The sequence below is a fragment of the Pyxicephalus adspersus genome, chromosome 4, assembly GCF_032062135.1.
Source record: "Pyxicephalus adspersus chromosome 4, UCB_Pads_2.0, whole genome shotgun sequence".
Classification (NCBI taxonomy): domain Eukaryota; kingdom Metazoa; phylum Chordata; class Amphibia; order Anura; family Pyxicephalidae; genus Pyxicephalus; species Pyxicephalus adspersus.
Window position 1 is genome coordinate 144,355,290 of NC_092861.1, and position 16,969 is coordinate 144,372,258.

At 38.4% G+C, this 16,969-nt stretch overlaps 1 protein-coding gene across 1 annotated transcript in view; it reads right to left on the minus strand.

Moving 5' to 3' along the window:
* Positions 1–416: 416 nt before the first annotated feature.
* The window catches only part of GPATCH2 (G-patch domain containing 2), an 87,016-nt gene continuing 70,463 nt past the window's right edge, over positions 417–16,969 (minus strand). Inside the window, exons 9-10 of the mRNA XM_072409874.1 lie at positions 15,372–15,460; positions 417–3,886 (exon numbers count right to left, since the gene is read on the minus strand). Of these exons, the coding sequence (XP_072265975.1) occupies positions 3,717–3,886; positions 15,372–15,460 (259 nt within the window). The 3' untranslated portion in view covers positions 417–3,716. The remainder of the gene's footprint in view (positions 3,887–15,371; positions 15,461–16,969) is intronic.

A 16,969-nucleotide genomic window follows, 5' to 3' on the forward strand; every position in this document is an offset into this window, starting at 1 on the left:
CTCCTTGTTCAGACAACTTCCTGTTGCTAGTCGCTTCAATTTATAGGAGATGTCATGTGGCAAATGAGAGTCACATGACCAGCAAGTGAAAGAACCCAGCACCAGAGGGAGTGCTGGAGCAGAGGCAGCTCAGGTGGTATTTAAACTTCTGCCAGCAGGGGGAGTGCTTTTGCAAAATATTCTGGTTCTTTGGGGTAAAGGGCAGCTCCCAGAGGATCACATGATTGAGACCAAGAAGTGATCAGCGGACAGGATTCTTGAACAGGGCTACAGAGGAATGTGAAGTGGGTGACACAGACAGTGGCACAGATCCCCTGGTCCTTCGGGGATCTGTGACACCCAGAAAGTTACAACTATACATATCAAGAAAATCTCAGCTAAACACTGATGTTATAATAACTCACACAGATTGCATGTTAAATAAAACAAGTTATTTCTTTATTTTTTTGTGAATTACAGTTTTCCTGTTGCAAAAAAAAGCAAAAACCAAAAAGCAAAAAAATATTGTTATAATTACATAAAAGTCTCACTTATTGTATCGAGCTCAAAGGGCATAAAACTAAATCACATCTTCCTTTGAAAACTACCAGCCATGTTTTAAAAAAGTTCTATTGGCCTTAGAATTCTGAATAAATGCCTGGTAATGGCAGTAGGGCAATTCAGTACTATGTCTATTGAATACACCTGTTGAAAGTATGTTGCCATTGTAGCAAATAAAATGTGAAATGTTTAAAATAATATTGATTGGATAGCATATTGGGTAAAAGCAAAGGGTTTATTTTTTCTATTTGGTGGGCAATACTGGTAATGGTGGCTAGCGCTTTTACAATGGCACCAGGCCTCTAAGGAACCTTTAGCACCAGTGGTCTATAGGTGGCTACAATACATATTTTAAAGAATATTAGTTATTCTGTATATTTATTTTTCCAAGAATGGCAGTGTTCTAAAAGGTGACCTATATTTAAAGTCAGCACTTTCTGCAACAAGGCTGGTATAGCCGTATATATACAGAATGAAATCTAAGGCACTACTGCCTGTGCTAGTCTCAGGAGATCTGGGATGAAATTTGGTGTTGTCACTGCTGTGCTTCTTACTGCTCTCTTTGCTGGAGAGGAAGCTGTACCTAGGGACTTGAGGTAAAAGGATCTCCCTGCTTCTTCCATTTTTTTTGGAACTATGCTTTATCCATTTCTCTTGCTGATACTTGAATATTTTCCCACCAGTCACCAAATCAAGTTAACAGGGAGGCAGCTTTTTCAAGCAAATCCCTGTCTCTACCAAAATGGCAACTTCCACTCTGAGACACAATATAAAGAATAGTAAATCAGTAAGGGAGGAAGTTTGGTGGTGAACAGACAACAAGCAGTACTGATGGCTAGTACTTTGACTTTGTTTCGCTTTTTGGGCCGTTTATACCTTTTTAATGTAATTACTTTGATTTTATTTTGAAAATAGTAAATTTTTGTGTGTCCCATAGGACAGTGGTCCCCAACCTGTGGTCTGCGGCTCTGGCCAGTGCAGCCCCCAGCAGCGAGAGCTGTAGATCATGTTTCCCGTATGCATCACAGGCTCAGGGGGGTGGGCGGGTTATGTCTCTGGATACAACCCACTCACTCTCCCATCACAAGTTCAGACCTGCGATGGGAGAGTGGGAGGGTTCTGGCATCATGACATCATTATGGGGGAATTTTCTTCCGACACATATACCCTGTGGTGTTGCTCAAACAAGCATGACATCATTATTGGGGAATTTTCACCTGGCACATATACCCTGTGGTGTTGCTCAAACAAGCAAGAAGAACCACTGCATGGAGCGAGAATTGCAAGAATTATTACACCACAGAAATATGAACACTTACGCCATGTGAGAAGCACTGGTATTTTACGAAACATATGTATATTGCCATTTGCTATTTTGGCCCTTTAAAGTTGGTCAGGCAGAGGCAGACACACAGCCAAATACTCCAGCAGGGGGAACATGCTATTCTTGTCTATGAGAGACAAGTGAATCTGGTAACTGCTTCAAACCAACAATGTCTATTCACATGCAAAAAATAAAATTTGCTGGACTAAACTTTAAAAACAATCTCTAAAGCAAGCATAAAAATGTAAGATATTAAAAAGAGATTTCTTGTTAGGCTTGCAAAAATGTGCTTGAAGCTACTCAAAACCTGATTGGCTTATTATGAATTACAGCACATGCTGCTGAATCCTGCAAGCTATATCATTTTGCACAATTATATAATACTTTTCCAATTCATTATTTTAGAGGCAAAGCAAACAATGTAGAGTGAACCCGTCAGACATTTTAGGGTGCAACGTGCCTGCTACTACCTTTGTTAGTCTTTTCTGTGTGCCCATCAGATACTGGTTTCATTTTATTACTAAGAGCTTGACTTCCATCAAAGCCCCACCCAGCCTATGGGAATGGATTTCTTCAAAGTAATTTGGTATTTGCTAGCAAATGTTTTGAATCCTAGATGCTGTACAGAGCCATCAGTTTTGAAAAGCAGCAGGCAATGAACAGTGCACCCACACCGCAAACTACAATGCTCATACATTGTGACGCGCGACATTAAAGGGACAGGTCTGGATTTTAGTGTGTTAAAGTTTACTGCAAGTTTATTTGAAGAATAGGTTTCCTTAATGCAGTGATTCTTAAGAAATAGTAAACACACATAATCTATATGTATTTTTAAATATAATTGTTTTCCTGGTGCATTTCGGAATAGAGCGTATTGTCTAAAAGTTTAAAATAGCTGGTAGGTTTTCATAAAATAGAAATTGGGCCAAATTCGTTGAATATTTGTAATACTGTGACAATAAAAATTAGTAGCTCTTTCTAAAAAGCTTTCCAAGTAATGGGCAGATAACCTCCCTTCCACTACTTTCTGTAAATTGCAAGACCCCTAATGTTCTATTACTGTCTATACTTGACTCACAAAAGTCCTTCTATTGTTTTATGTCTCTTTACCCAGTTCCCAGCTATGCTCCCCAGTCATGGTCATTATAAGGTTGCCTCACTCTGGCCACTTGCTTTGCATTTTATCAAGTATAGTACGATAGGACGAGCACAATTTCTCTACATGGCGTTGAAATAGCTGTTGTAAATCTGGGAAAATCTAGTGGAGATTTTTGTTTCATGGATCCTGGGGAAACAAGGGATTATCAAAGCAGCAGACCAAAAAAAAAGAGTAATAGGTTGGTTTTTCAATGCACATGCCAATTGGGCAGACAGAAAAAAGCAAAAAAGAGGCCATTGTGTCATGTGAGCCAGTAATCATGGGACTGGGGTCTTGTTATTATGTAGACCTTCTTGTTGCATGATTGTCTGAGCTCCGTGCTTATAATTATCAGCCTGGGCCACAAGATGGTTCATTTAATGTTCATTGGTTCCAAGGACAAAGTATAAGTCTTACAGGAAAAAGTTCAATCACAAAATGACTGCCTCATTATCTGTAGATGACAGGTGCACTTTAAAATATATATTTTTGAATAAATGTCCTTAGGCCAGCATTATTAGATTTACATCAAATGTCATTGGGTCAGGTGTTGTGCCACGTGGCTACACAACAGTTGGTCACTGTTTGCTGATAGCTGGTGACATCTCAGCTCTTTTCCAGTTGCAGAAAAAAAATATTTTACCAACGACATTAAAAAACACACACTTTTTATTTCCTAAGACGTCTGGAGATGTTTTGTGGCATGCGAATACATCAGCTGAACCCGAGTCCAAGTCCTTTTGGTCTCTGTAGGGCTCGTATAGGCTCTGATATTCCCTTTCCATCTGGGCCTAGTCCCGTGCCGGGGGTCCAACCCATACTTTGAAGCATGCGGTTTCCAATGTTACTCTCGGGGATGGGTTGAGCATTTTCACCAATAAAACCTGAGAAGATAAACAGTGGGACAATTGATAAATCATAAGAACAATGGTCTCCATATGAAAGTTATATAATCTTTAATTTAACCAGAATTACAGGCATTAAACACAGAGTCATTGAATATGTGACACAGAATAAAAAAGCCTGCAGCCCAATTACATAACATTACTATTGCCCATATTTACATATCACAGACATATTACAGGGTGGTTTACAAATAAGCTATAAATTTATGAGTGGTGTGACACGACATTCCTAGACCCTGGGGAAATAAATGAACCTTGCAGAGTACAGATCTCAAGAAGACGACCAATGAACCATGAACCCCAAGGAATACAGTGTACTGCCTAACCCTAGTAGCTTCTAAATATTGCCTGGCCAGATAAAATGTGCACTTATAGGGCCTGATTTATTAAAGTTCTCCATGGCAGGAGAGAATACACTTTCATCAGTGAAGCTGGGTGATCCAGCAAACCCAGAATGGGTTTCTAAAAGTGGTTTGATATTTGTTAGCAAATGTTTTTAATCTTAAAATAAACTAGATTAAGCTTTAAATCTGATTGGAAATTGGAGAGGTGAATTGTGCCCACGTGTATAAAATAACGCTGTATCGTCATATCTCTTTTCTTCAACCTCTTTTAGAAAGCTAATCTTTCTACCAACACAGGAAAGCATAATTATTTCACATTACATACAAGATCCAAAAAAAAAGCAAAGGGCTTAAAAAAAAAAAAAACCCTGGTAACTTCCCAATACGGCACCATAAGAACCCTCAGTGGAAAGCATGATAAATATCCTGTAGACCCTGGTTAAGATGGTGCTTATGACAGCATTACAGGCTACTTTACATGAAAATGAGAGATCATTCATTTCTGCTCAACAGCTGTCAGGACAGGTAGAGTCTATTTAAACAGCACTGCTGCATTCAATGCCATACCCTCCATTTTACAGGGACTGCCATGAATTAATTCAATTCCATCTGTAATCTAAAATCAGATCAGAGGTCTAACGCTGCTTGAGGGTAAACATCTGTTTAATCATTTTTCGACACAACAGCTTGCAAATATGCTGATTTCAAATGTTGCTTAATGTTGAAGAAACCCTATATTCCAAGTATAAAGAAGGAAACCAAAAATAGAGCATTGAAAACCCATCTCAAAGATGAGCAATGCACATTCTGGTGTACCCTACCAAACGAGATTGAGTTCAGGTATTTCCAGTGAAGGATCCTAATGCCTTAGCATTGAAGAACATTTTAGAGAATTGTATACCTTCACCAGTTTAGGGCGTTCAGCAATGTCTGGGCATCTATGTGCAAAGCCAACTCCATATTGACATGGTTTGATGGGTCTGGTGTTGGAAACTCAAGTGGCCTTTACAGAGCCGTCAGCTGTACCCTAGTGAATAAATTTGGAATAAACTGGAATGCAGATTGAGTCAGATCTTCTCATACAAAATTCTATATTTGGATGAAAAGGCACATGGTATTTACAATGATTTTCATTCTTACATAAAATAGTATATATATTTTTGTTCCACAAATTTCCAGAAACATGCAGTAATATTGTTCTAGATGCATCAATGGGATGTTATAGAAAATAGTTAAAAGTAAGGTTTTCCTTCAAAAGCAACATAAAATATTCAAATGCTGAAAAATTACAAGCAATTATTTATCGGGCTTCAGTAATCTGGCAGAAAAAAGCATGACGGACACTGTGCAGTACTCTATAGCAACTCAGCAGTTTTCACCTTTGAACAATTTATACTGTTGCTGCCGAGAGATACTGCGCACTGTACACTGTACTTTTTGAATTAAATAAGTCAATACGACCCCTGAGAAAATAGAGGTGGATATATATACATACTAGTTAGACTTCTATGAGGTTGAGCTACACATAAACCCCAGGATAAGCAGGGGTGCTTTATTTAATTCACCCGACAGTTATGGTTGAAAATAGGATTTCTCAGAATCCTGTATCAGACATATAAAAAGGTACAGAGCGATCTGAGCTTCCAGCATAGCAAGGAGCGCTCAGGATGGTAATTTGTTTGCGTAATTGGCTCAAGAGATGAAAATCTTGTATCAGTCTCTCTTAGCCGCTAATCTATCCAGCTGACTGCAAGCCTAATTGGCAGCTTGTTTAGTAATTTGGCTCCTAAAGTGGTTCTATTGATGTAGGATAAACAGCCAATAGAAGGGGAGGTAATACTCACTGTTTATATTTTACACATGTGCCTGTTTTATGTGTTGTTTTGTATTCCTGTGGGTTTCCAATATAAATACTGATCCTTGTGACTACTGGTACCCTCCTATGTACTAAAATATGTTCTTAATTAAGTAGTGGGCATATCTGTGTAAAAACTAGGTGGTGAAAAAGTTCTAGTGGCCATCAATAGTGATAACTGAGTGTATTGCTTGTGTCTCAGGTCAAACCTAATATCTGGCTATCAAAATAGCTTATCATATTGGGAGATTATGAAAATCTTGGCCCAATCCTTGATGGCGTAAACCACTTGAAGATAGGCAAATACCTCCTGTTCTGATAATGCCAAGAGCAATAATTGCCCATCTGTGTTCACCACTGGTATGATAGTCATTCTATGATGTACATTCTAGATAGCACGGTAGTTGAGTCATTGGGCCTAATTTATTAAAGCCCTCCAAGACTCCAAGAGAAGATAGACTATCATGGAAGAACCTGTGTGATCCAGCAAACACTTCAATGTGTCGGTGATCAGTTTAATAGAAAAATGTAAAAAATGTAAAAAGAAAAACAATATATATATGAATATATATATAAATGTGAAGAAGGTGCTTCGAGAACAATTGTTTTTAGTCTTCTTGCATTGGGACTGTGTTAGGTACTGGTGACCAAAGCATCTCAACACAACCGTTATGAACAAGCCCCTCAGTTTGGATTGCAAGGAACATGTCATACTGACAAATATCTCACTGCTTTCATGCAGATTACAGTGGTCCCTATCTTTAATGACCTGCTTGGGAAGGAGGAATTTACAAATGGGGCTCCCTTAGTTATATTCCGACAAGTTGGATATATTATTGCACACAGAGAATAGCCTGTCCCACTCAAACCATGACCTAGTAAAGGTACTTAAATTCTAAAACGAAAGAACACAGAACCAAGGGACACTTAAACACCCCCTCCTTTGTGCAATCGCCAATTGTCCAGCCCTCAAGACACGAGTATGATACAACAAAATCTACTGGAATGTGACTTTGACTCGAGGCTGGAACTATAAATTTAGAAATCAATAAGCAGCTCTATCAATATTCATTTTACTTTTTCAATAGAAAATACAGAGGTGAAAGAGCAGAGAATAAGCGAGGGAGGTAAAACAAATTGCGTGTTCTTGTCACAATTAATAAATGTTTATCCAATAACATACACCGACTCCTCTACAGTTTGTTATAATTCCACTCACCGATCTTTGGCCAGTAATTGGGTTTGTAAATATTTATAAAAAAAAGAAAAAAAAACATAGATGCAATTTAAAACTTTTGGCTACGGCCGTTGGAAGCCAATAGTTCTATGTTAACTCTTTCGGACTATGTATACCAATACACAAGAAGAGATTATACGCAAAATATACAAACGTAGGCAATTTGATGGTACCCCTCCAAGATAAAAAATGACAAATGACTCTGAAAATGGTACCTACCATTGTTTATTCCATATTTAATAAGCATAGGCTTTGCCTTAAAGTTTTATTTTTTGGACTATTAAAATATTAACACAAATGAAAATTGACAAACAATTTACCTAAATCTAATATTTAGTTGCACAACCCTTGGTAAACAAACTATTCCTGTAACTCTCAAGACTTCTTTACCTGTCAATAGGTGGTTTGACCCTTCCTGAGCAAACTACAACAGCTGGTAGATGTGCAGGGTGCATTCTCTATTTCAGTTCTTTCCAATAATATCCAACATGATTTAAATAAAGACTCATAGAAGGCTATTTCAAGGTAGCCCAATGATTTGTTCTAAACTTTGTTCTTGTGTGTTTTGGGTTTTTAGCCATGACCTGCAACTGGGACACAGCACCCTGATACCCGGCAGTACAAATCACTCCAGAATATCTTGATAGTTTTGAGATTTCATGAGTCCCTGACAAACTCAAAGAACCCCATGACAGATGCAACAAAGCAGTCCCAAAACATAAGAAGGGCTACTTTCTCACAGTAGCAGTCACATTTCTATGAAAGACTATTTTTTTCATCGGTGGACAAGGAACAAAAGGACATTCTTCGAGAAGCATCATGACTTGTCAATGTGGATTTTAGTGAATTCCAATTGTTTCTTTTAACAGTGGAGGGCTCTTGAATCTTCTTCCAAAATGCAAAATCTTCTAAAATGGTGTTTAGCTAGTATCTCTTAGAAGTTTTCTTTGGCTTTTTGTCTACCATTTCCACTATTTCTCTGCTGTCCATTTTTCACGTGCAACCATATACAGGGAGATTGAATACAGTCTCATTGATCCTAAATTTATAAATATTTGAAATTATGTAAACAGGAACATCAACAAGCTTCAAGATGGTCTCATGGAATTTCCTTTAGCATGTCTGTGTATAATCTTTTTTGTGATCTCCTCAGACAACTCTCTCATTTGCTTTTACTGGTCCATGACCACTATTCTTTATTGTTTCCATTTAAATAGGCTGAATGACTGAATGCACAATTGGAGATATATGCGCTACTAAATAAGGGAAACTAATATTTCTAATCTATTTAAGTATATACACTTTAATTATTTTACTTTCTCTGATTATTTATATAGGCATACCAACACATGAACCCAGTTCATAAAAATATTTGTAAACTATGTATTGGCATCACTTTCCTGTGAGTCTAGAGTGACTTGACAAACCTTAAGGGTGCAAGTCCCAGGCTTAAAAATAAAGAATGAAAGTTAGACCCAGAGGAGGAGGAGTAACAGAACTGTGATGAGTGCCCTGATGAACCATAATAAGGGCTAATACAAGTTTTTTTTTTGTTATTTTATTTTTAGGGTGTAGAGGTAGGAGATTCATGAAAAACAGAGTTGGGGTTTAAGATCTCACTGTTGCAAACGCTGATAGCATTGTCAATGTTTGCTCCCTCTGATTACAAAGTCCAGGGGTTGCAAACACACATGTTGCATAGATTTCATAACTGAAAGCCTGATTTGCATCTAATTTGCTTGATAAATGCCCCAATGTGTTTATTATCTGGGATTTAGGAAAGTAGCTAGCATTTTCAGGCAAGATCAATCATAGCAATCTCAATATTACATAAAAATACAACTTTCCATATACAAAGTAATATGCATATGTGTTTTGCTTGCATAGAGCTCACACATTCACTTAGCCAGTATACTAAAGAAAGATCTTACATCACTACAGGAAATCTAGAATTAGATGAAGACTTAAGAAGTCAATTTGGTAAGTGTTACAGAGAGCCTCTTACTCTTTTGAGAATACACTGATTAGCTTATGCACAATGTCTCGCAAACATTAGCTGATTGCTTTTCCTCAGTATTAACAGAACAATTTTATAGCTTGCTCTGAGTGCTAGGATGAAGAAGCATGTCCGCTATATGGAGCAAAGTGAAGGTTTTATAGGCCGCCTGGACTTGTTGTAGTAACTGTTCCCTGGCTATACACATAAATCCAGTTGCAGAGTAAGTGTCACCTTGTGGGGGAAGCCATTCGTGGGTTGAAAGTTCCTGCTATCAAAAATGGGTAAAGGCCCAAGGAGGAGGTTTGGTGGTGAATTGGGTGGAAGGTGCCAACCTGCAAACACTAGGGGAGAAGTCACATAACACTTGGGAAGAAAGAATTATCAACTTTGTTGCTCCCTTTTGGAGCTAAGCACTAAGAACATAAAATATCCACCATTTTAGGTTTAAATTTCGGTCAGCTAAATACATTCCAAATGCACCAAACCAAAACGTGTTCAAAGGTTTTACAGTTCATGTTCTTTGGAAGGTAGACTAAGGCTGCGTACACACGTTCTATAATTGTCATTGGAAAGAATCTTTCACAATCTTTTTCAACAACTTCAAAAGACTGAACGAGCGATTGTTTCCAGTGCCATACAACTGAAAAATGGACAAACAAGCACTGTACATACAGCACTGTTCTGCTCTATGGAGATAGGAGCAGGAAGAACGACAGAGCAGCACCCCGCTGCGCGCTCTCTCTCTGCTTCACTTCCATTATAATCATTCTTCGTTCATGGACCTGCCAGGAGGAATTCATGAACAAGTACTGTACATACGCTAGATTCTCGTCTGATATCGGCCCTGAGGCGAAAATCATCTGCCGTGTGTACGTAGCCTTAGACAATCGACTGCATGATGCATAAACGAGTGCTGTACATACAGCGCCATTCTGCTCTATAAAGAGGGGAGGGGAAGAACGATGGAGCAGTACCCCACTGCGCTCTCTCCCCCCTCACTTCCATTACAATCATTCGTTATCCATGGATCCGCCAATACAATCGTTTGGACGAAGAGCGCTGTACACACGGAAGATTCTCGCCCTGAGCCGATTATCGGACGAGAACAATATCATGTGTGTACCTAGCCTAAGACTGAGTAGATAAATAAGCCCTTCCCCTGCCAACATCCTGCAAAGGTGGACCCCTGGTGTCTGTGTGGGATCTTTGAAATATTCAGAAATACCCCCTGCTGAGTCAGATCTCTATGTCTGTAAAGAGGAAAGATCATGCTTCCCCTCTGTAGGACAACACGTGGAAGGAAAGTAAAAATGGCTAGATTTGTGTCAGCGTTCTAACTTTTATTATGGCAACTTAGTACATTAATTGGAAAGAGAGCAATTCATAACTTCCTGATGGGGAGTTGCCTTACCTGAAATAATTTTAAACATACATGGTGTACCTTTAAACAAGAGAGTCCTGGACTCTCCTCAGCCAACAGGAGCTTCCAAAGTGGCTACAAGCCAACTCAGCAGGGACCTCAAGTCAGTTCTGCACTGTGGGCTATGTCTGCCACTGCCATCAAGGAAAGACAAAACTAAGTGTATAAGAACAGCAAAGATGCAACATATCAGTCTTGAAACTTTTACATCTATTCTTCTCAGAAGTGATCTATACATGTGCTGCTTAATGATGGAAAGATTTTAACTGTGTAATATGCACAGGTGAGTTTATAAATTATTAGTAAATAACTAGTATATATATATAGCACCAACATATTACACAGCGCCTTACAAAGAACTTTGTTATATCACTAACTGTCCTTCAAATTGGCTCACAATGTAATATCCCTACCATAGTCATATGTCATTATCACAATCTAAAGGCCAATTTTGGGGGGAAGCCAATTAACCTAACTTTTTGGGATGGGAAGAGGAAACCTGGAAGAATATCATGCAAGCACAGGGAGAACCTGCAAATTTCTTGCAGATAGGATCCTGGCTGAGATTCAAACCTTTGACCTAAAGCTACAATGGCAAGAGTCCTAACCACTATGCCAACCATGCTGCACTGGCTTTTAATATATCTAAAGTAAAAAAACAAAATGTAATAGATTGCAGCTTATCAGTCCTTGTGGTGGCTGCATTTGTTTTTTATTTGGAAGATATTTGGTAGATTTGCTGCAAGAAACACCCCGTTTGACCCTGACAAATGATGTTACTATAGGGATCACCAGATAAAAATAAAGAACAAACCATTCTATGGATAGGTCAGCAATAATATATTATTAGATTGTGAGCGCCTTTGAGGTACAGTTAGTGACATGACTATGGATTCTAATAAGCAAGCATCTTGGCACTATATACATACAAGATAATAATAATAATAAATTACGTTTTTTTCTTTAGGTTTAGGTACACTTAAATTCAGTGCCCTTACCCATGGGTAATCATTCTGCCTTCATTTGTTATTACCTCCAAAAATAAAGCAAGAATTCTGATTGGTCACTGTGGATACAATATCCATCTGTATATTACTTTGTCTCCAGCTTTTAAGAATTTTTTCTGCTTGTTAGTTCTGTGTTGTGAAGATGGGATGGAATTTAATTTCAAATAGTAATAACATGTTGGGTTATTTGTCCTTTTGCTAATAGTTGCTTTCATATTTTATCCCTCTCCGGTGCTGTTCTACAAGGCAGTAATAAAGACAAGGCTTTAGTGTCACCATTGCTGTAAGGTGGTATTTTGTCCCCAACTAGAGCCCTTCATTTGCTCACAAATAACGTCTGATTAAGACGTTCTACTCCCAACCTAAGAGGCGGATTTAATACTCCACTTTCCCTGATATTAAATTCCTACTGTCACCGGATTGTAATAGAGGTTTAAGGTCTTTAATTCACACTTAGATTTTAAACAACCAAGCTGAAGGCACCCAACTAAATCATTTAAGAGTTTGTCCTTTGTATGCTTTGTTTACAATGCAGTTTTGAACTAGTCAGTTTTATTTTTAGTTTTCCTAACCCATAAGATTTAATTTTACAAAGCTAAGGCTAGGTACACACTTGCAATGCTTCTCGTCCGATAATCAGCTCAGGGCCGATATCGGATGAGAATCTGGCGCGTGTACAGTGCCCGCCGACCATCGTCCGAACGTCCGTCCTGGCGGATCCACGGACAATGCACGATCGTAATGGAAGCGAAGGGGGAGTGTGCACAGCGAGGTGCCACTCTGTCGTTCTCCCCTCTCCATAGAGCAGAATGGTGCTGTATGTACAGCATGTACATGGTCTAGGGATGGGAGATAAGAGATTGGGATGTGCTAGTGGGAGTCACACTGTAGCAGGAGGCAGGAAAGTGAGCTATGTCTCCTGTGTAGCAGGGTTGCCAGACATTCTACATCTATATTACGTCTCTACCTCCCCTGTAAAAGCATAAAATGGCGAACCCCGTCGGGTATCAAGATGACTGCAATCATTTTTTAATTCCTTTCTAAAAGTCTCTATATTAATGCAATAGCAACGCTATGTACAGAACCATTCTGGCCCAATTTAAGTCATATGTTTATAATCCGATGTACCTACACCTTTGAAAATAAATGTTCTATATATGCATAAAAAGCCCTCTGTGTTTTTCTGTTACGTTTTAATATTGATGTAATTGATATGGGCCTGGCATATATCATTGTATGTGTAAGAACAAAAAGGAATCTGTAACCCATTGCTCTACGGTCCATATAGAAAGTCATAGCCTTTAAAAAAAAATTGAAGGCATGGAGAGGGTAAATAAAAACATAAAACGATTGAAATATAATATATAAAATATTTAGCAACCTATATTTTGACACTTATTATATTTTCTACAGCTTGAACTAGGAAATAAATTGCTCTACAAAACTGGAGGAAAGTTTGGTCTCAGCGCCATAGAAAAATAAAAGATACAGCGGTTGTAAAGTTTCTGCAATTATCACTTTTTTGCCTTCCTGGGCTTCCAATCCCATTTAATGGAGGCACACTTAAAAGCATCTTGTGCTGCTCCCAAAGGGGAAGCTTTTTTGATTATCCACCACAGTGGCCTGAATTGGGAGCACATTTAATAAAGAAGAGATGAAGGAGCAGGGGTGTGTAAGGGGTAGATATGGCTGAGATGAATACAAAATCTGGGCCAGCCACTTCTGCTTTCTAATTAAGTCATATATTTAATTATCATAAGTATCACCGTAGCATGCCAGAGAATTATGTGTCAGAAGGGACAGCGTTTGGAAAGCGGAATGAGTTCCATCAGCCTCTGGGGCCGAAACATGGTGTGGAAAGGACTGACGCCGAACTCGGCTCAGCAAAGTATAAATTAAACCCATGAAATGTGCAGAAATAAAATAGCAGACACTAAAAACTTGTGCTGTAAGTACAATAAAAGTCACTTAAATGTGCTAAAAACTTTACAACCATTTAAGTGTCCTTCCAGATAAGCTGATCGCACTTTGATAAGCTGCCGGTTCTGGTAATTCTAATTATATCCATTTGTGAAATCTCTAGGAAAGTGAAAGTGTCAGCTGTTTTACACTTTCCAAAGGGACAGTCCTGCCTGAGAGTAGGCAAAAAGGTTAGTCAAAAGAGACTCTCTGACCCCGATTTTACTTACCTGACTTTGAAACTAACCCCACTCATCGGCTATTGGTAAATGGGTGCGCCAGGCGTGAGTACATTCATTTAAGAAGTTTTTTTTAGGCAGGGCATGATATCTTTTTATGGACAACCCAAAGAAAATTGGAATCATTTTAAAAGGGGTGCATCAAAAAAGGCCTTAAATTAGAGGTACAAGACATACTCCTGGTGCCTGATTTTAGACAAATATATAAAGCTTAAGAAGAAGTCAGATCTTTACTGCACTTAGGGGGTGGATCTTGATTACGTATATGCAAATGAAACTAATTTTTGGGTGAGTCAGCCTAATGCTATGGAGTTTCCATTAAAGTAAGAGTGTTTGGAGGAAAACAGCAGATTTAAAAATCCCAAGAAACAATATACATATTTTCTTCCAGGTGTTTTCAGCCAAATATATGATATCAAGGGTCCTCTGTGGATCCTAAATGCTGTGGAGTATAGTACCATATAATACCATGGTGGTACTATCTGAAATGACTCTACTGAGTTTAGTGGCAATGTGCTGAAGATCACTATGGGCTTTAGTTGAAATAAAAATAACCCAATATTTGGCCATATAGTGTATCATTGCTGCCCAAGTCCAAGCAGACATCACAAGATCTGTTGAACATGATAATCTAGAAGTCTTCTGAAATTACCATCTGGAACAAGATTCACTGTTAATAAAAGTAATATTATTGGTAACTAAGGTATTCATATTTGGTATACTATGGTATTCTTCAGGGTGGAGAGTAAGCAAGCCTTAGCCTTGTTGTTGAAGAAATAACGACAATTTTAAAAGTGAATGCAAAAAGGGGGAGAGAGAGCAGAAGAATGTAGGGGGCATCATTTAATTTTAGGTAAGATTTGGCCTGCAATAATACCCTATATGGCCAAATATGGAGTCCAGATGACTTAAAGACATTCAAATGAGTAATTCCAACATTGTGGTATTGGTTTGGGTATTTGGCATTTTTCTGTTCCAGCATGAAAGTGCACAGAGCCAGCTCCCTAAAGACATGGTTTGATGAGTTAGTTGTGGAGGAACTCAAGTGGTCTGCATGGAGCTCTTGACTTTAACCCTAATGAGCACCATAGGGATGAATTAAAATGCAGACAGGTCTTCCCTTCCAATATAAGTACCTGACCTCACAAATGTTCTTTTGGTTGGATGGGCAAAAAGTGCCAAATAATAATGTAAACACCAAAATTGTGTGGAGCGTGACAATAAGAAGGGTGGGAAGGGAGGGAAACTCCTTTATTAACTCCATCAATTAGGAATAGAAGATTGAGAAGTTGTAGTAGGTGTGATGGTGTCCACATGCTTTTGGTCATATAGTGCAAGTTCGCTTTATACACAAGTAGATACATCAGTGACATCATTACAAACAGCGTCATTTCTCTTTCTTACCAGATGCTGTAGGTCCAGGCATCGGAGCGGCCTTCCTTCTCCGTTTGATGTCCCCCATAAACAAGGATCCTAAATGGACACTCGTTTGTCTGAAAGTAATTAACAAAACAAAACTGTTAACAAAGAGGGGGAAAATACGTCAGGCGAAATATACGTCCTCTATAATCTGGCCTTAAATCAGACGCAGCTCTGCGAAGATGGGCTGCATAATACGGTCACCAATCTTGTTTATATCGAAACATAATTATGTTTGTTGACAAGCGCTCAGCGTATAAACATACCGTCATAAATTGTTACTGGAATGAATAATATAAAAGGAAGGCTTTTTAATTTTAAGAGCTGGCAATCTTCCTGCCTAGATGTAAAAAAAAAAAAAAAAAATAGAGTACTGAAGCAGCGTGACAGGTAAATGGCTAAGATTAATTATCTGAAGAGATCACAATACGGTTTTCTAGGTTATCAATTGGTAACTAACACCTAACTGTCACATCGGCAGTTATTACAAGGAAACGTGGCAGGCGTTCATTTTAAAAGTGATATGCCAGAGAAAATTATTTGTGATGGGGTGCAATATAAAGTACAATCATCTAATTGCTATAAGCATCCTTATTCAATCAGATTTTTTTTTCAATATCATTTGCAAAACGGATGGCCTGGTCTTTGCTCCCCCATAGCTGACAAAGGGAAGCACGACAAGGAGAGCAAGACAGATTTCTTATATTTGAGTTTTAGAGTGTGAAGGATAAATTCAGATTTTAAACCATGTTGCTTTTTAACTTCCATCAAGAGTCCAGTCAGTATAAATCTGTTTAGTTTTAAGGGAACAGAATTCCATAACAATTAAATAATAATTATAATTAATAATAATAAACAGTATTTATATAACGCCATCATATTACACAGCGCTGTACATTAAAAAAGGGTTGCAAATGACAGACAGATACAGATAGTGGAACAGGAGGAGGAGAGGACCCTGCCCAGAAGAGCTTACAATCTAAGATTGAAAGCAGAATAAAGTACATTTTTGAACACTTAAGTATTTAACATATTTTATAGATAGATGTATAGTCATTTTTTTCATAGAGTAAGGAAGGGTAGCAAAGTGAGGACATCTTGAGGCAAAGAAGAACAACTGCGGAGGGCAGCTCTACCCTGAAGCTTAGTATTGCATATTTTTTACTCTACCACCGAGTAATAAATATGTTGTTAGGAGCAACCAAAGTCTTATGTACACACTCTCACCCGATACAAGCTATCGGGCTCATCTCGGAAGAGAATCATACATGTGTACAGAGGTTGTCTGACGTTATTCATGATTAACAGACCACAATAGACGTAAAGGGAGTAGAGGTGCAGCACAGCAGGGTGCCTCTCACTTGTTCTTCTCTCTCCTCTCTCCATAGAACAGAACAGAGCTGTATGTACAGTGCTTGTTTATTCATCTTTCAGTCAAGTGGCGCTGGAATCATTCGTAAAAGATAAATTTCAACGACAATATTGAGTGTGCGCACGCACCCCTACCTTCAGTGCTCATGATCAGAAAGAGTGAAAGGATTTGGTTTCTACAGGCAACAGAAATTTACACTTAGACATCTCAT